We start from the raw sequence: 20231 nt of genomic DNA, 5'->3' as shown, positions 1-20231 counted from the left end.
GAGGCGATGAATCCCGGTTCCTGTTGTGTCATGCTGATGGCAGAGTCAGGATTTGGCGTAAGCAGCATGAGTTCATGGTCCCATACTGCCTGGTTTTAATGGTACAGGCTGGTGGCGGTGGTGTAATGTTGCGGGGAATGTTTTCCTGTGACATGTTAGGTCCCTTGATACCAATTGAGTAACGTTTGAACTACACTTTGTAGAATCCATGCCATGAAGAATTCAGGCTGTTCTGGAGGCAATTTAATAAATAGGTGTACCTTGTAAAGGGCCAATAGAACTTAATAGGGAATTTGGGGCATATACACACTTATCTGATATAGATTTTCCTGCAGGAATATTACTTGTCTGTTTGGTTACTCCTCCTATACTCACTTCTTTTCTGCCTCTCCCTCCCTTTCACCCTCACTTCATTTTTTTCTCTGTGCCCGATGCTGCCCATTTTTCTCCTTTCCTCGCTCTCTCTCTCTTGCGCACTCTCTCTCCAACAGGGTCTCCCATGTATCCCACCCCCCAGCCCGACCTCCACCAATCATGTCGCCACCCAGTCCGCTCGTGGACCAATCAGAGCTTCGGAGCCCACCTTCACAACATGACCTTAGCCGATGGGAGGCTGCGTGTGCCCCAGGATGGGCGTTACTACATGTACTCTCAGGTAAACACATTTGACATTGAAGTATACTGTATAAGGGCGGCAGGTAGCCTAGCGTTTAGAGCACATATGTCAGAGTCAAGGCCCGCGGGCCACATCCGGCCCGCGAGAAGGTTTTTTACGGCCCCTGGGATGATCTTGATTTATTATTAGAACCGGCCCGCAGACCGCAGCAAGCCGGCAGCCCGCAGATCTTTTACACGCACCAATACTACATTTCCCACAATGCAACGGTGACGCACCGAGCAGTAGGCTGCTTCATTTCAATATTTATTGGCACAGCAGTCGTCAGCATCACAGTAAAATTAACTTTCAGATACCCATCAAAAATGGCAAAACGGAAGGTGGACACTGAGAACCGGGGTTTCAAACAAGGTGGGAGTCGGAGTATATGTTCACGGAGGTAGCTGGAAAACCTGTGTGTCTTCTGTGTGGAGAAAGTGTGGCGGTACTGAAAGAGTATAATCTGAGACGACATTATGAAACGAAACACGCGGACAAAAACAAGAATATGGACATGGAACAAAGGCTACAAAAGGCAGAGGAATTAAAACGAGGCCTCAAATCTCGACAGGCTCTGTTCAAAAAAGCCAAATCACAAGGCCAGGCTGCTGTCAAGGCCAGTTTTATTTTGGCAGAAGAGATCGCTAAATCAGCCCGGCCATTTACGGAGGGGGATTTCATCAAAAACTGCATGATTAAAGTTTGTGACGAAGTTTGCCCAGAAAAAGGCAACTCTTTTTAAATGTGAGTCTGAGCAGAAACACCATTGCCGAGAGAGTAGACCAGTTGTCCATCAATCTAAAAGAGCAGCTTGTGAAAAAGGGAAAAGATTTCATTGCATATTCCTTGGCTGTGGATGAGAGCACCGACATTTCTGACATTGCCCAGTTGTCAATTTTCATCCGCGGAGTGGACTCCAGCCTAAGCGTGACAGAGGAGTTTTTGGCTTTACGTCCTATGCATGGCACAACTACGGGGCATGATTTGTATGAAGAGGTGTCAAGATGTGTAAATGAGATGGAGCTGCCTTGGGAAAAACTCGTGGGTTTGACAACCGACGGAGCACCTGCGATGTGTGGACACAGGAGCGGACTGGTGGCGAAGATACGGGAAAAGATGCAAGAGGAAAACGCGACAGGTGAGCTGACAGCTTATCATTGTATCATACACCAGGAAGCGTTGTGCGGTAAAGCCTTGAAAATGGAGCATGTAATGAGCATCATCACGCGCACAGTTAACTTTATCAGAGCCAAAGGTTTGAATCACCGCCAGTTCAAGGCATTTCTGACAGAGCCATAAGAAAATATTGCTTTATTTATCTGATCATATTGGAATATATTTGTTAGGTTTTCAGTAGGTTCAATTAGGTTCACTAGACTATATGCGTCATTTAAAAAATTTTCAATGAACATTCGAACAGTCCGGCCCTCGGCTTGTAGCTAAATTTTTTATTTGGCCCTCCGTCCATTTGACTTTGACACCCCTGGTTTAGAGCATTGGGCTGGTTAAGGTAGCTTGTTTGAATCCCCAAGCTGACAAGGTGACAAATCTGCCGACGTATCCTTGAGCAAGGCACTTAACTCTAATTTCTCCAAGGTTGCCATTGATAATGGCTGACCCTTGCGTTGACCCCACTCTCCAAGGTTGTCGCAAGGAGAGTTGGGATATGCAAAAACACATTTCCAATTCACACGTGTATTAATACACACAGTGGTATTGGTATTTTTCCTATTTTGTTGCCTTTACAACCTGGAATTAAAATTGATTTTTTTTTTTGGGGGGGGGGGGTTGTATCGACTGATTTACCCAACATGCCTACTACTTTGAAGATGCAAAATATTCATTCTTGTGAAACAAACAAGTCATAAGACACAAAAACTGAACTTGAGCGTGCACAACTATTTATCCCCCCTATTTATGCAGTAATTTTGCTGTAAGTCTCTATAAGCTTGGCAAATCTTGCCACTGGGATTTTTTCCCATTCTTTAAGGCAAAACTGCTCCAGCTCCTTCAGGTTGCATGGGTTCCGCTGGTGTACAGCAATCTTTAAGTCATACCACAGATTCTCAATTGGATTGAAGTCTGGGCTTTGACTAGGCCATTCCAAGACATTTAAATGTTACCCCTAAAACTACTTGAGTGTTGCTTTAGCATTTACATTTACATTTAAGTCATTTAGCAGACGCTCTTATCCAGAGCGACTTACAAATTGGTGAATTCACCTTCTGACATCCAGTGGAACAGCCACTTTACAATAGTGCATCTAAATCATTAAGGGGGGTGAGAAGGATTACTTATCCTATCCTAGGTATTCCTTGAAGAGGTGGGGTTTCAGGTGTCTCCGGAAGGTGGTGATTGACTCCGCTGTCCTGGCGTCGTGAGGGAGTTTGTTCCACCATTGGGGGGCCAGAGCAGCGAACAGTTTTGACTGGGCTGAGCGGGAACTGTACTTCCTCAGTGGTAGGGAGGCGAGCAGGCCAGAGGTGGATGAACGCAGTGCCCTTGTTTGGGTGTAGGGCCTGATCAGAGCCTGGAGGTACTGCGGTGCCGTTCCCCTCACAGCTCCGTAGGCAAGCACCATGGTCTTGTAGCGGATGCGAGCTTCAACTGGAAGCCAGTGGAGAGAGCGGAGGAGCGGGGTGACGTGAGAGAACTTGGGAAGGTTGAACACCAGACGGGCTGCGGCGTTCTGGATGAGTTGTAGGGGTTTTAGCAGTATGCTTAGGGTCATTGTCCTGCTGGAAGGTGAACCTCAGTCCCAGTCTGAAATCTCTGGAAGACTGAAACAGGTTTCCCTCAAGAATTTCCCTGTATTTAGCACCATTCATCATTCCTTCAATTCTGACCAGTTTCCCAGTCCCTGCTGATGGAAAAACATCCCCCCAGCATGATGCTGCCACCACCATGCTTCACTGTGGGGATGGGGATCTCTGAGGTGTTGGGTTTGTGCCAGACATAGCATTTTCCTTGATGGTCAAATAGCTCAATTTTAGTCTCATTTGACCAAAGTACCTTCTTCCATTTGTTTGGAGAGTCTCCCACATGCCTTTTGGTGAACACCAAATGTGTTTGCTTATTTCTTTCTTTAACCTCTTGGAACTCTAGGGGCAGTATTTCATTTTTGGATAAAAAAAAAACGTTCCCGTTTTAAACAAGATATTTTGTCACGAAAAGATGCTCGACTATGCATATAATTGACAAGAAAAAAAGAAAGAAAGAAAACACTGACGTTTCCAAAACTGCAAAGATATTATCTGTGAGTGCCACAGAACTGATGCTACAGGCGAAACCAAGATGAAACTTCAAACAGGAAATTACCAACATTTTTCAAGCGCTGTTTTCCAATGTCTCCTTATATGGCTGTGAATGCGCCCTGAACGAGCCTACAATTTCTGCCGTTTCCCCAAGGTGTCTGCAGCATTGTGACGTATTTGTAGGCATATCATTGGAAGATTGACCATAAGAGACCACATTTACCAGGTGTCCGCCCGGTGTCCTGCGTCGAAATTGGTGCGTAAACTTCAGCTGCAAGTATTTTTCCATGTGATTCAGAGGAGAAAGCAGACTTCCATGAACGATATATCAATGAAGAGATATGTGAAAAACACCTTGAGGATTGATTCTAAACAATGTTTGCCATGTTTCAGTCGATAATATGGAGTTAATTTGGAAAAAAGTTTGGCGTTTTGGAGACTGAATTTTCGTTTTTTTTTGGTAGCCAAACGTGATGTACAAAACGGAGCGATTTCTCCTACACAAAGAATCTTTCAGGAAATGCTTTTCTGTTTTTTGTGAAAATGTTGCCCGCTAAATGCTACGCTAGCTATCAATACTCTTACACAAATGCTTGTTCTGCTATGGTTGAAAAGCATATTTTGAGAGCTAGCATATTTATTTCATTTAATTTAATTTTTATGAATAGTTAAAGGTGAACAAAACGGAGCGATTTCTTCTACACAAATAATATTTTTGGAAAAACTGAACATTTGCTATCTAACTGAGTCTCCTCATTGAAAACATCTGAAGTTCTTCAAAGGTAACTGATTTTATTTGAATGCTTTTCTTGTTTTTGTGAAAATGTTGCCTGCTGAATTCTAGGCTTATAGCTATGTTAGCAATCAATACTCTTACACAAATGCTTGTTTAGCTATGGTTGAAAAGCATATTTTGAAAATCTGAGATGACGACAGTATTGTTAACAAAAGTCTAAGCTTGAGAGCAAATATAATTATTTAATTTCATGTGCGATTTTCATGAATAGTTAACATTGCGTTATGCTAATGAGCTTGAGGCTATAAATAGGATCCCGGATACGGGATTGCTCGTCGCATGAAGTTAAACAATGCCTTTTTATGGCCACTCTTCTGTAAAGCCCAGCTCTGTGGAGTGTATGGCTTAAAATGGTCCTTTGAGCTTTGCAGTTCCTTCAGGGTTATCTTTGGTCTCTTTGTTGCCTCTCTGATTAATGCCCTCCTTGCCTGGTCCATGAGTTTTGGTGGGCGGCCCTCTCTTGGCAGGTTTGTTATGGTGCCATATTCTTTCCATTTTTTAATAATGGATTTAATGGTGCTCCATGGGATATTCAAAGTTACAGATATTTTTTTATAACACAATCCTGATCTGTATTTCTCCACAACTTTGTCCCTGGCCTGTTTGGAGAGCTCCTTGGTCTTCATGGTGTTGTTTGCTTCGTGGTGTCCTTTGCTTAGTAGTGTTGCAGACTCTGGGGCCTTACAGAATAAGCGTATACATACTGAGATCATGTGACACTTAGATTGCACACAGCTGGACTTTATTTAACTAATTATGTGACTTTTGAAGGTAATTGGTTGCACCAGATCATACTTATGGGTTTAATAACAAAGGGGGTGATTTCACATTAATTTCACTTCACCAATTGGATTATTTTGTATATGTCCATTACATGAAATCCAAATAAAAATCTATTTAAATTAAAGGTTTATTGCAACAAAGTAGGAAAAACACCAAGGGGGATGAATACTTTTGCAATTGTGGGAACAAGTATGAGACTCAAAGTTTTTTTTAATATAGTGAGCATCATATGCGATGATAATAAGACATTATTAAGTGGTGTTGCATGCTTAAGACAAGTCTTCTACTGCATTATAATCATATCATAATGCATTTTATCACGTTGAGTAATATGTATATCTCTCTCCATCCCGCCCTCAACACTCCATCCCTAGGTCTACTTCCGCTACCCTTCGCCCAGTGAAGGGGACCAGCCTACAGCCAGTCACCAGCTGGTCCAGTGTGTCTACAAGAAGACATCCTACCTGCGGCCCATCCAGCTGTTGAAGGGCGTAGGCACTAAGTGTTGGGCCCCAGAGGCAGAGTACGCCCTCCACTCTGTCTACCAGGGAGGGCTGTTTGAGCTGAGGGCCGGGGATGAGCTCTTCGTCTCTGTCTCTTCCCCCACCATGGTTCATGCAGAGGAGTCATCAAGTTATTTTGGGGTTTTCCGTTTGGATCTGTAAAGATGGATGGAGGAGAGAGAGAGGGGAGACCACTGCCAGAAGAGGGTATGGGGTGAGATGAAAAGGATAGGGTGAGGAACGGAGGCAGCGTGAGGACACTGCCAGAGTTAGGAATTAGGGGGTGAAAGGAGGGATTTAGAGGAGAGGAGGAGGGAAGGGTGAGACCCCAATGACTAACTCCCCCATTCTTTCCAAAGTGAATTGTAAATAGATCTGTAGATTCTACATGTGAAGGAGGGAGTTATGAACCTGAAAACATTGGATGGACATAGAGGATCAAAAGACAGAAGAATGTATTCATTTATAATTTACATCATATAATGTGGAACTATGGAACAGAACGGTAGCAGAGAAAAAAGGCAAAGAAATGTATGTGATGATGTGATAGCCAAGAGTGGTGCAGTATGCTCGCTGTATCTGTGCCATTTATACACACATGACATACTGCCTGTATAGAAAGGAGTTGAGCACAGAACTAGAATGAGTTATATTCTAATCATTCTATTTCTGTGAAGTTGACTGTCTGTTCCAAAGGTTCTAACTGGACATTCAGGCGGTTTGGGAAATTAGAACAAATACTAATATGTTGTATACAAGACCATTTAGAGAAAGAAGAAGAGTGGATGACTTTTGCTCGCTGCATTGTTTTGGACTTTTAAACTTTGGATGTAAGACAGTTTGGAAGAGGACTCTGTTTTGTTGTTGTTTAAACGACATTGGACACTGTTGAACACAGTTATGGATTGAATAAAGGAGAAGAAGAGGAGGATAAGGAAAGGGCAGGGGAATGGAACAGACAGTACAAAGAAAGGACAGAGAGAGTGAAAGAGGGGTATGCGGCCCTACCAGTCTCTTAAGTAAACTTTGTTTCTCTTGCTCTCTCTTTCTTTCTCTCTTGCTCTCTCTCTCTGAAATCTCTCTGGAATCTCTCTCTCTGGAATCTCTCTGGTCTCCACCTGTCTGTCCAGTGTAACCTGTGGAACAGCATACTGATGCCGGGAAACACACACACACACACACACACACACACACACACACTGTCGGACCTACTTTAAGCCCATGCCAGTCAGCAACAATTGGCAGAAAGTAAACACACTTTAATCTAAACACAAACCATACACAGCACAGCATGGCTCCCTGCCCTACAGACACACTTCACTTCTCTCTCTGAGACACACACACACACAACGCCTCCCTTTGTCAGTGCACAAGCGGAGGCTGTGTGTGTTTGTGTGTCTTCAGTGTTCATTGGCTCCGTGGTTGTATCGGAGGAAAGGTTAAACAAACATACAGTAGGGTTTGTTTGGGGGCGCGCCTGCCAGCTTTGTATTCTTTGTTTTACAGAGAAACATGCAACACACACAAACACTTTCTCTCTCTCAAAGAGGAACACAAAATACACCCACACACACAGTCAGACACACGAGAGGGACGCCGCGGAACACGAGACACATGCAGAAAAACACACAAACACACAAGAGGGACTCCGCAGAATACGCAACACATTCAAATGCATAGACATACACATGATAGGGACTCGGCAGAATATGCAACCCACACGTCCACTCTCTCTCTCTTACACATACACACGCACACACATAACACACAAAACTGGGTGACGATTAACCACCTCTTCCAAGAATCTGTGGTGGGTTGTATCTGTGTTTATAGTGTATGTACAGGTGTAGGATCTTAATTTGATCCAGCTTTCTAATGCAGGAACATAATCCTGCAGCAACAGTAAATGTGAATTATTCTAATTATATTATAATTCTTGGACATTTTTGTGGGGGGTTTTGCGGGGGAAATTACAAACTTCAGAAGTCTTTTTAAACCTCAAATACACAACAATTTAGAAATTTCCTGCACCCGCAAATTAAGAGCCTCCATCTGTATAGTTCTTATACTGTGTAAACTTGAGGGAGAGGGTGGAGACACCAAGTGAACCATAAATTGTTAGTTTTTTTCACAAGTGTGACAGCCGTCTTTATTTGTTTGGTTGCTGTTTTAATCCTGTCACTTCCAACATTTTTTTTACTTTGATCAAGTTTGCTCACTGGACCCTCGCTCACACATATAGACACTCCTACTGGTTGCAAAAATATGCATTTTTACAATCTAGCCAATTTTGACCCTGGTATTGCTACCATCAATGTTTTACCAACTGTGCCACACAGGACCCCAACATGTATTTTTTTGAAAATCTGAGAATTTGGGAAAATAACCAATTTTGCAACCATAAACAAGACAGAGTATGTTATAGACACATTGTTCCCCAGCATGTTCCTCTTTGGGTTGATATATCATTGTTGTTCTGTTTCATACAGTGTAGTACAACACACACACACTCAGGGTTTCCCAACACACAATCTGACAACAGTTATGAACATGGACCTATAGGCTTAGATACAACACACACACACACACACACACACACACACATTGGAGCTGTACGTTTATTACATACATATTCAGTCCAGCAAATACAATTTATTTACTTTGTAGCATGTTGGTTATGTGAATATGCCATTTTTGTGTGTTACAGAACAGTGGTTCCCAAACTTTTTATAGTCCCGTACCCCTTCAAACATTCAACCTCCAGCTGCATACCCCCTCTAGCACCAGGGTCAGCGCATTCTCAAATGTTGTTTTTTGCCTGCCACACATACACTATGTGATACATTTATTAAACATGAGAATTAGTGTGAGTTTTGTCACAACCTGGCTTGTGGGAAATGACAAAGAGCTCTTTTTAGGAACAGGGCACAAATAATCATATAATAATAATCAATCATTTTGCTCTTTACATATAAAACCTTATTTGTTCATTGAAAATTGTGAATAACCCACAACAGGTTAATGAGAAAGGTGTGCTTGAAAGGATGCACATAACTCTGCGATATTGGGTTCTATTGGAGATAATTTTAGTTTTCATGCTAGTGAGGGAATCCACTCTCACATAGGTACGTGGTTGCAAAGGGCATCAGTATCTTAACAGCGCAATTTCAAAAGGCAGGATACTCTGAGTGCAGCCCAATCTAGAAATAGGTGGCTTCATTGGCTTCTGATTAAATTCAATTTTCACAGAACAGCTTGTTGCAATTTCGATGAGACTCGTTTGTTCAGAAGTAAGTGGACTTGAGGCAGGACATGAAAGGGATAACGATCCAGTTGTTTCTGTCATCTATTTTGGGGAAGTACCTGCATAATTGCACACCCAATTCACTCAGGTGCTTCGCTGTATCACATTTGACATTGTCCATAAACTTGTGTTCTCACAAAAAAATCATACAATGATGGAAAGTCCTGTGTGTTGTCCTTAATAAAGACAGAGAAGAGCTCCAACTTCTTAATCATAGCCTCAATTTTGTCCTGCACATTGAATATTGAATATAGTTGCGGAGAGTCCCTGTGATCCTAGATTCAGATCATTCAGGTGAGAAAAAACTTCACCCAGATAGGCCAGTCGTGTGAGAAACTCGTCATCATGCAAGCGGTCAGACAAGTGAAAATCATGGTCAGTTAGGAAAACTTTAAGCTCATCTCTCAATTAAAAAAAAAAACGTGTCAATACTTTGCCCCTTGATAACCAGCACACTTCTGTATGTTGTAAAAGCGTTACATGGTCGCTGCCCATATCATTGCATAGTGCATAAAATACATGAGAGTTCAGGGGCCTTGCTTTAACAAAGTTAACCATTTTCACTGTAGTGTCCAAAACGATTTTTAAGCTGTCATGCATTCCCTTGGCAACAAGAGCCTCGCGGTGGATGCTGCAGTGTACCCAAGTGGTGTTGGGAGCAACTGCTTGCACGCGCGTTACCACTCTACTATGTCTCCCTGTCATGGCTTTTGCACCATCAGTACAGATGCCAACATGAGCAGCAGCTCATGTTGTTAGTGGAATTCCTGTGGGAGAGTTAATGTAATTGGATGTTAATTATTTGACTAAGCTACCTGTATTTGACATTATGTTGTTTTCGCTGAACACTAGCTGGTTTAATTTTATTTTTGGCAGTGAAATGAGGCTACTCATGCGAGTGGAAAAAACCTCACCAAAATGTATAGCCCCCGTTGGAAAATCTAAATGGACTGTTTGAAAATGTGAAGAAGAAAGAAATGGGGTCGGGGGGTAAATACCCGCTATAGATGATTTGCACCTTGGGTCCTGTGTGTGTTTGTATATGTAAATATGGCTTTGAAAGCCTGAATTGATACACTATAATCATAAATGTAATCACTGCCAGATACTATGTTGGTTACTTTCAAAATCTCTCCCTGTCCTTGAAAAAGATACTGCGTGCAGTTCAGTTGTAAAATTACAGGTTTGTTTTTTTTGTTCATGGGAATATGGTTCGGTGAACTCTAGGTGTGCATGCGTGTACGCATGGGTGTTGAGAGAGGTGTAGCAGCTGCACGTGTAAGGGACGGGTGTGAAATGTGATAAAGACAGATCTTATTCTACATAGCTATACTGCGCTCTCTGTGTCAATCTCTCTCTCTCTCTCTCTCTCTCTGTCTCTCTGTCTCTCTGTCTCTCTGTCTCTGTGTTCTGTGTGTATAAGAGAAACAGAGAGAGGAGAAAACCGTTATAAAACCAAAGGGCACATTCTCAGAACAAAAGGTGTATCGTTTTTTTTTTAAATAAGTTTTTACATGCTTTAACCACACGTTCTCTCCTAGGCTGTGTCCCGAATCGCACTCTATTCCCTACGTGTGCAACTTCTGACCAGGCCACCATTGGCCCTGATCAAAAGAAGTGCACTGAATAGAAAATTGTGTGCCATTTGGTAAACTATCCTTTCCTACACTCCTTTTACAAATGTTGTTCTGTTTTAATCTCGTTTGATAATGATAGGACACTTATGGAACGTATGTACACATATACAATGTATTCTGATGTTCCTTTGACTAGGATGTTAAATGTGTGTTAAATAAAGTGCTGAATACTGGTAATACTGTAATGGATTGGATTACTTATTACCAGAGTGGTATACTACAAAACCAGATCAATTAATTGAGACTAGATTCGATCAGATCCACGCTTGCTCACAGCCACATAGTGGTTGTTTTGGTGGTGTCGGAGGTGGAACTCTGTTAGAGGTGTCAAATCCACAAGCTGCTCCTTGTGTTACCTTATCGGTAGCGATTGGATGCAATGACACGCTTTCGATTGCCGTTTTGAACTTCTAACGCAGTAGCTGTCATATGGAAGGGAGTGGTTTGTGACACACACGAGCAGCCGCTCACCTATTTGTCAGCTCATACTGCAGTTACACCTCCAAACAGGGGTTAACGATCTCTGCACCAAGTCATGAACCAACAGGACCCTGAACAGCTTCTACCCCCAAGCCATAAGACACTGAACAAAAATTGAAATGGAAAACATGCAACAATTTCAAAGATTTTACTGAGTTACAGTTCATGTAAGGAGAAGTCAAGTACATGATCTTAGGGGTCTTAGGCCATTGGCAAACACAAAGGAAGTAATTAATTGTATGTACCCCTAATTGCACCCAATACATCTGTTTATCCTACAGCTATTGTAAGCAGTAATCATGAGCCTATAAACCAGAGTTACACTGTTAGCGGTGTGCACAAGTAGGAAGACCACTGTATGCAGCTCACCCTGCACTATCAGCTCCAATGATGTAAATAACATGAGTAGGTCTACCTCTGATAAGCTTCCCAGTAAAGCATTAAAAACAATCAAGCAACCCAGAAAAGTGCTAAAAATAGCCCATATTAACATATGTAGCCTAAGAAACAATGTCCATGAAGTCAATAACTTGCCTGTAACAGATGACATTCATATTCTGACTATCTCTGAAACTCACTCAGATAATACCTTTGATAATACAGTGGTAGCAATACATGGTTATAACATCTACCGAAAGACAGAAATGCCAACGGAGGCGGTGTTGCTGTCTATATTCAGAACCACATTCCTTTAAAGCTTAGGGACAATCTAATGTTAAATAGTGTTGATGTAATATGGCTACAGGTTCATCTGCCTCACCTGAAGCCCATTCTTGTGGGAAGCTACTATAGACCAAGTGCTAATGTGTGAAATGCTTGATAATGTATGTGATATCAACAGATAAGTATATTTTCTGGCTGATTTAAATATTAACTGTCTATCATTAAGCTGCCCACTCAAAAAAACAAAACATGTAACCAGTCCCTGCAACCTGGATCAGGATGTCAGTCAACCTACTAGGGTAGTTACAAACAGCACAGCAATTAAATCATCAACATGTATCGATCACATCTTTACTAATGCTGCAGAAATTTGCATTAAAGCGGTATCCAAGTCCATAGGATGTAGTGATCACAATATAATAGCCATTTCTAGGAATACCAAAGATCCAAAGGCTGGGAATAATATAGTGTATAAGAGGTTATACAATAAGTTTTGTAGTGATTCATATGTTGATGTAAAGAATATTTGCTGGTCTGTGGTGTGTGATGAGGAGCAACCAGACACTACACTTGACGCATTTATGAAACTACTTATTCCAGTTACTAATAAGCACACACCCATTATGAAAATTACAGTAAAAAGTGTTAAATCGCTTGGTTTGATGAGGAATTGAAAAATGGTATGGTTGAGAGGAATGAGGCAAAAGGTATGGCAATTAAGTCTGGCAGACCATCTGATTGGCAAACGTACTGCAAATTTAAGAAATCATGTGACTAAACGAAATAAAAAATAAACTATACTATGAAAAAAAGATCAATTATATAAATAATGATAGTAAAAAGCTTTGGGGCACCTAAAGCTAAAGTCATTCTTCTACCCAAGAATAGTAAAGCCCTACTAGCTCAAATAGCTGACCAATCAGCCTGTTACCAACCCTTAGTAAGCTTCTGGAAATTGTGTTTGACCAGATACAATGCTATTTCACAGTAAACAAATTGACAACATAATTGTTGAGAGTTACAGTTAGTTTCAGAGTGGGTGGCAAGGAATAAGTTAGCCCTATATATTTCTAAAACTAAAAGCATTGTATTTGTAACAAAACACTCACTAAACCCTAAACCTCAATTCAATCTTGTAATAAATGTGGAAATTATTTGACTAAACTGCTTGGAGTAACCCTAGATGGAAACTGTCATGGTAAAAACATATTGATGCAGTAGTAGCTAAGATTGGGAGAAGTCTGTCTCTAATAAAGCGATGCTTAACACCACTATCAACAAGACAGGTCCTACAGGCCCTAGTTTTGTTGCACCTTGACTTCTGTTCAGTCGTGTGGTCAGGTGCCACAAAAAAGGCCTTAGGAAAATTGCAATTGGCTCAGAACAGGGCAGCACGGCTGGCCCTTGGATGTACACAGAGAGCTAATATTAATCATATGCATGTCAATCTCTCCTGGCTCAAATTGGAGGAGAGATTGACTTCATCACTACTTTTATTTATGAGAGGTATTGACATATTGAATGCACCGAGCTGACTGTCTAATCTACTGGCATGCAGCTCGGACACCCATGTATACCCCACAAGACATGCCACGAGGTCTCTTCACAATCCCCAAGTCCAGAACAGACTATGGGAGGCACACAGTACTACATAAAGCCATGACTACATGGAACTCTATTCCACATCAAGTAACTAAATCAACTCAAAATCAAATTGAATTTATTTATATAGCCATTCGTACATCAGCTGATATCTCAAATTGCTGTACAGAAACCCAGCCTAAAACCCCAAACAGCAAGCAATGCAGGTGTAGAAGCACAGGTGGCTAGAAAAAACTCCCTAGAAAGGCCAAAACCTAGGAAGAAACCTAGAGAGGAACCAGGCTATGTGGGGTGGCCAGTCCTCTTCTGGCTGTGCTGGGTGGAGATTATAACAGAAAATGGCCAAGATGTTCAAATGTTCATAAATCACCAGCATGGTCAAATAATAATAATCACAGGCAGAACAGTTGAAACTGGAGCAGAAGCACGGCCAGGTGGACTGGGGACAGCAAGGAGTCATCATGCCAAGTAGTCCTGAGGCATGGTCCTAGGGCTCAGGTCCTCCGAGAGAGAGAAAGAAAGAGAGAATTAGAGAGAGCACACTTAAATTCACACAGGACACCAGATAGGACAGGAGAGGTACTCCAGATATAACAAACTGACCCTAGCCCCCCCCCCCGACTGTTACGTTCCCCAGTTTATGTGTTGTAGTTTGTGTATTTGCATGTGTTTATTTTAGGAAATGGCTTCCTGAAATCCCTCAAGCAGCTGATTGGTCGACTCCATGGCTAATTGGAGAGCTGACCCTACCCCCTCGTCAAGACGCAGCTGTCTCCAATTACCCATTCATTCTGAAGCTATATAAATGCCAGTGTTCTGTTCAGGAGAGAGTGTTTTGCTGGGAGGTCATTGCAGAGATTTTGCTAGAGATTTTGCTGGGCTGAGAGTTGGTATGTTTTGTGAGTTTGTTGCTCAGATAGAGCTTATTTGATGTCCTTTGTTTCTTAGTTTGTTTGTGAAATTGTTTAATATTCTGTTTCATTTGTTCCCAGGGGGGAAGGGGAAGGCACCTAGGGAGTGCTTAGGCAGGAGGCCCGCGGGCATACATATACCCGTAGCATATTCGCTGTCTAGGCACACTAGGTAAGACCTGGGCGGACCACCCCCTTGTATTTTGGTTAGGGCACCAGGTGGTGCTAAATTAGGTAAGTAGTGGGTAGGCAGGTAAGATAGGAGAGGGGGGGGGCTTTGAGATTTACTTTCTTTGCTTTGGTTCCGTCCAGCCCCTTTTCCCCATATTACCGTGTGAAGGAATAAAGTCCTGGTAAACGGTACCACATTCTGCCTGTTGTCATTCTTTCTTGCACCTACAGTCCATACCTTTTTCACTTCACGGAGAGTTTAGTTGTAGCAGGGTGTTGCGTTCCCTCCTCATAGAGGCGTGCGTAACACCGGCACAAACTACTGCAGCATAAATACTGGAGGCTGAGACAGGAGGGGTCAGGAGACACTGTGGCCGCATCCGATGACACCCCCGGATAGGGCCAAACAGGAAGGATATAACCCCACCCACTGTCAAAACACAGCCCCCACACCACTAGAGGGATATCTTCAACCACCAACTTACCATCCTGAGACAAGCCTGAGTATAGTCCACAAAGATCTCCGCCAGGCACAACCGAAGGGGGGGTGCCAACCCAGACAGGAAGATCACATCAGTGACTCAACCCACTCAAGTGACGCACCCCTCCTAGGGACAGCATGAAAAAGCACCAGTAAGCCAGTGACTCAGCCCCTGTAATAGGCTTAGAGGCAGAGAATCCCAGTGGAAAGAGGGGAACCAGCCAGGACAGCAAGGGCGGTTCGTTGCTCCAGAGCCTTTCCGTTCACCTTCACACTCCTGGGCCAGACTACACTCAATCATATGACCCACTGAAGAGATAAGTCTTCAGTAAAGACTTAAAGGTTGAGACCGAGTTTGCGTCTCTCACATGGGTAGGCAGACCATTCCATAAAAATTGAGCTCTATAGGAGAAAGCCCTGCCTCCAGCTGTTTGCTTAGAAATTCTAGGGACAATTAGGAGGCCTGCGTCTTGTGACCGTAGCGAACGTGTAAGTATGTACGGCAGGACCAAATCAGAGAGATAGGTAAGAGCAAGCCCGTGTAATGCTTTGTAGGTTAGCAGTAAAACCTTGAAATCAGCCCTTGCCTTGACAGGAAGCCAGTGTAGGAAGGCTAGCACTGGAGTAATATGATTTTTAAAAATTGGTTCTAATCAGGATTCTAGCAGACGTATTTAGCACTAACTGAAGTTAGTTATTAGTAATTCATTAGTAATTTTACTGATTGATGCAAGCAGTAAAATTAGATTTTAAAAAACTGATAAACACCTTATGGAACAGCGGGGATTGTGAAGCAACACAAACATTGGCGCACACACACTCACACAAACACACACACGCGCTATACATACACATGAATTTAGTACTGTAGTGGTGGATGTTTTTAAAATTGTATAAACTGCCTTAATTTTGCAGTATCCCAGGAGGAGTAGCTGCCAAAGTCGGTCCCTCTCCTTGCTCGGGCGGTCAACATCACCGACCTTCTAGCCATCACTGATTCATTTTTAATTTTCCATTGGTTTTGTGTTGTCTTCCTTCACACCTGGTTCCAATCCCATAAATTACCTGTTGTGTATTTAACCCTCTGTTTCCCCTCATGTCCTTGTCGGAGATTGTTTGATTGTATGTGTTGTGTTGGTGTGTGACGGGTTTTGTACCCACTTTTGTTATTTTGTCTATTTTGTTTTTTAGAGTTTTGTCAGCACTTATTAAACGACTCCGTTTATACCAAGTTCGTTCTCCTGCACCTGACTTCCCTGCCACAGACACGCACCCCTTACAGATCCATTATAAATACAAATTTAAATAAATACATTTGGCCCTAATCTATGGACTTTACATAACTGGAAATACAGATATGCATCTGTTGGTAGGGGCGTGGATCAGAAAACAGTCAGTATTTGGTTTGACCACCATTTGCCTCATGCAGTGCGACACATTGCCTTCTCATAGAGTTGATCAGGCTGTTGATTGTAGTCTGTGGAATGTTGTCCCACGAATTTTCAATGGCTGTGTGATGTTGCTGGATATTGGCGGGAACTGGAACACGCTGTTGTACACGTCGATTGAGTGCATCCCAAGCATGCTCAATGGGTGACATATCTGGTGAGTTTGCAGGCCATGGAAGGACTGGGACATTTTCAGCTTCCATGAATTGTGCACAGATCCTTGCAACATGCATTATCATGCTGAAACATAAGGTGATGACGGCAAATGGCGCGACAATGGGACTCACATCACAGTATCTCTGTGCATTCAAATTTCCATCGATAAAATGCAATTATGCTCATTTTCTGTAGCTTATGCCTGCACATACAGTGCCTTGCGAAAGTATTCGGCCACCTTGAACTTTGCGAGCTTTTGCCACATTTCAAGCTTCAAACATAAAGATATAAAACTGTATTTTTTTGTGAAGAATCAACAACAAGTGGGACACAATCATGAAGTGGAACGACATTTATCGGATATTTCAAACTTTTTTAACAAGTCAAAAACTGAAAAATTGGGCGTGCAAAATTATTCAGCCCCCTTAAGTTAATACATTGTAGCGCCACCTTTTGCTGCGATTACAGCTGTAAGTCGCTTGGGGTATGTCTCTATCAGTTTTGCACATCGAGAGACTGAAATTTTTTCCCATTCCTCCTTGCAAAACAGCTCGAGCTCAGTGAGGTTGGATGGAGAGCATTTGTGAACAGCAGTTTTCAGTTCTTTCCACAGATTCTCGATTGGATTCAGGTCTGGACTTTGACTTGGCCATTCTAATTTTGAGCCATTCCATTGTAGATTTTGCTTTATGTTTTGGATCATTGTCTTGTTGGAAGACAAATCTCCGTCCCAGTCTCAGGTCTTTTGCAGACTCCATCAGGTTTTCTTCCAGAATGGTCCTGTATTTGGCTCCATCCATCTTCCCATCAATTTTAACCATCTTCACTGTCCCTGCTGAAGAAAAGCAGGCCCAAACCATGATGCTGCCACCACCATGTTTGACAGTGGGGATGGTGTGTTCATTGTGATGAGCTGTGTTGCTTTTACGCCAAACATAACATTTTGCATTGTTGCCAAAAAGTTCTGACCAGAGCACCTTCTTCCACATGTTTGGTGTGTCTCCCAGGTGGCTTGTGGCAAACTTTAAACAACACTTTTTATGGATATCTTTAAGAAATGGCTTTCTTCTTGCCACTCTTCCATAAAGGCCAGATTTGTGCAATATACGACTGATTGTTGTCCTATGGACAGAGTCTCCCACCTCAGCTGTAGATCTCTGCAGTTCATCCAGAGTGATCATGGGCCTCCTGGCTGCATCTCTGATCAGTCTTCTCCTTGTATGAGCTGAAAGTTTAGAGGGACGGCCAGGTCTTGGTAGATTTGCAGTGGTCTGATACTCCTTCCATTTCAATATTATCGCTTGCACAGTGCTCCTTGGGATGTTTAAAGCTTGGGAAATCTTTTTGTATCCAAATCCGGCTTTAAACTTCTTCACAACAGTATCTCGGACCTGCCTGGTGTGTTCCTTGTTCTTCATGATGCTTTCTGCGCTTTTAACGGACCTCTGAGACTATCACAGTGCAGGTGCATTTATACGGAGACTTGATACACACAGGTGGATTGTATTTATCATCATTAGTCATTTAGGTCAACATTGGATCATTCAGAGATTCTCACTGAACTTCTGGAGAGAGTTTGCTGCACTGAAATTAAAGGGGCTGAATAATTTTGCACGCCCAATTTTTCAGTTTTTGATTTGTTAAAAAAGTTTGAAATATCCAATAAATGTCGTTCCACTTCATGATTGTTTCCCACTTGTTGTTGATTCTTCACAAAAAATACAGTTTATAACTTTATGTTTGAAGCCTGAAATGTGGCAAAAGGTCGCAAAGTTCAAGGGGGCCGAATACTTTCGCAAGGCACTGTAACATAAACTCACGCCACCATGGGGCACTCTGTTCACAACGTTGGCATCAGCAAACTGCTCTCTCACACGATGCCATCTGCCTGTACAGTTGAAACTGGAATGCCAGTAGCCATCAAAGGGAAGCATTTGCCCACTGAAGTCAGTACGTACACCGAACTGCAGTCAGATCAAGAACCTGGCGAGGACGACGAGTAAGCAGATGATTTTCTCTTAGACGGTTTCTGACAGTTTGTGCAGACATTTTTCAATTGTGAAAACCCGTAGTTTCCTCAGCTGTACGGGTGGCTGGTCTCAGGTGAAGAAGGTCCTGGGCTGGCATGGTTACACATGGTCTGCAGTTGTGAGGCTGGTTGGACGTACTGACAAATTCTTTAAAAAAATGTTGGAGGTGGCTTATGGTAGAGAAATGAACATTCAATTCTCTGCAAACACCTCTGGTGGACCTTCCAAGCAGTCAGGCTGCTAATTGCATCCTTTTTTCAGTAACTCTTTTGACTCAACACATAAGCTGCTGCTACTGTTTATCCTGTTGCCTAGTTAATTTACCCCGACCAATAAGTACATATCTACCTCAATTACCTCGTTCCGCTGATTCTCTGCCTCTAAGCCTATTACAGGGGCTGAGTCACTGGCTTACTGGTGCTCTTTCATGCCGTCCCTAGGAGGGGTGCGTCACTTGAGTGGGTTGAGTCACTGACGTGATCTTCCTGTCCGGGTTAGCGCCCCCCTTGGGTTGTGTCGTGGCGGAGATCTTTGTGGGCTATACTCAGGCTTGTCTCAGGATGGTAAGTTGGTGGTTGAAGATATCGGACGGAGCCACAGTGCCTCCCAACCCCTCCTGTTTCAGCCTCCAGTATTTATGCTGCAGTAGTTTTTGTCGGGAGGCTAGGGTCAGTCTGTTATATCTGGAGTATGTCTTCTGTCTTATCTGGTGTCCTGTGTGAATGTAAGTATGCTCTCTCTAATTCTCTCTCTCTTTCTCTCTCTCGGAGGACCTGAGACCTAGGACCATGCCTCAGGACTACGTGGCCTGATGACGCCTTGCTGTCCCCAGTCCACCTGGCTGTGCTACTGCTCAAGTTTCAACTGTTCTGCCTGTGGCTATGGAACCCTGACCTGTTCCCTAGACGTGCTACCTGTCCCAGACCTGCTGTTTTCAACTCTCTAGAGACAGCAGGAGCGGTAGAGATACTCTGAATGATTAGCTATGAAAAGCCAGCTGACATTTACTCCGGAGGTGCTGACCTGTTGCACCCTCAACAACCACTGTGATTATTATTATATGATCCTGCCTGTCATCTATGAACATTTGAACATCTTGGCCATGTTCTGTTATAATCTCCACCAGGCACAGCCAGAAGAGGACTGGCCACCCCTCACAGCCTGGTTCCTCTCTAGGTTTCATCCTAGGTTCTGGCCTTTCTTGGGAGTTTTTCCTAGCCACCTGTGCTTCTACACCTGCATTGCTTGAACAAAATTGAGAACGGAAAGATAAAGAAGCAAATGCCCGTTGACGCCAATCCAGTGATCTCGGCCGTCCCACTGTGGTCAACCGGTCAGTCATGCCTACAGGCCAAAC

General features: G+C 42.9%; 1 protein-coding gene across 1 annotated transcript in view; it reads left to right on the top strand.

Moving 5' to 3' along the window:
- tnfsf10l (TNF superfamily member 10, like) overlaps positions 1-11109 on the top strand; it is a 72560-nt gene extending 61451 nt beyond the window's left edge. The window contains exons 5-6 of the mRNA XM_064940110.1: positions 492-655; positions 5863-11109. Coding sequence (XP_064796182.1) covers positions 492-655; positions 5863-6153 — 455 coding nt within the window. The 3' untranslated portion in view covers positions 6154-11109. The remainder of the gene's footprint in view (positions 1-491; positions 656-5862) is intronic.
- The last annotated feature ends 9122 nt before the right edge of the window (positions 11110-20231 follow it).

The sequence above is a fragment of the Oncorhynchus masou genome, chromosome 27 (assembly GCF_036934945.1).
Source record: "Oncorhynchus masou masou isolate Uvic2021 chromosome 27, UVic_Omas_1.1, whole genome shotgun sequence".
NCBI lineage: Eukaryota > Metazoa > Chordata > Actinopteri > Salmoniformes > Salmonidae > Oncorhynchus > Oncorhynchus masou.
Note: the sequence above shows the minus strand (reverse complement) of the source record. Positions and strands in the feature narration are given on the sequence as shown.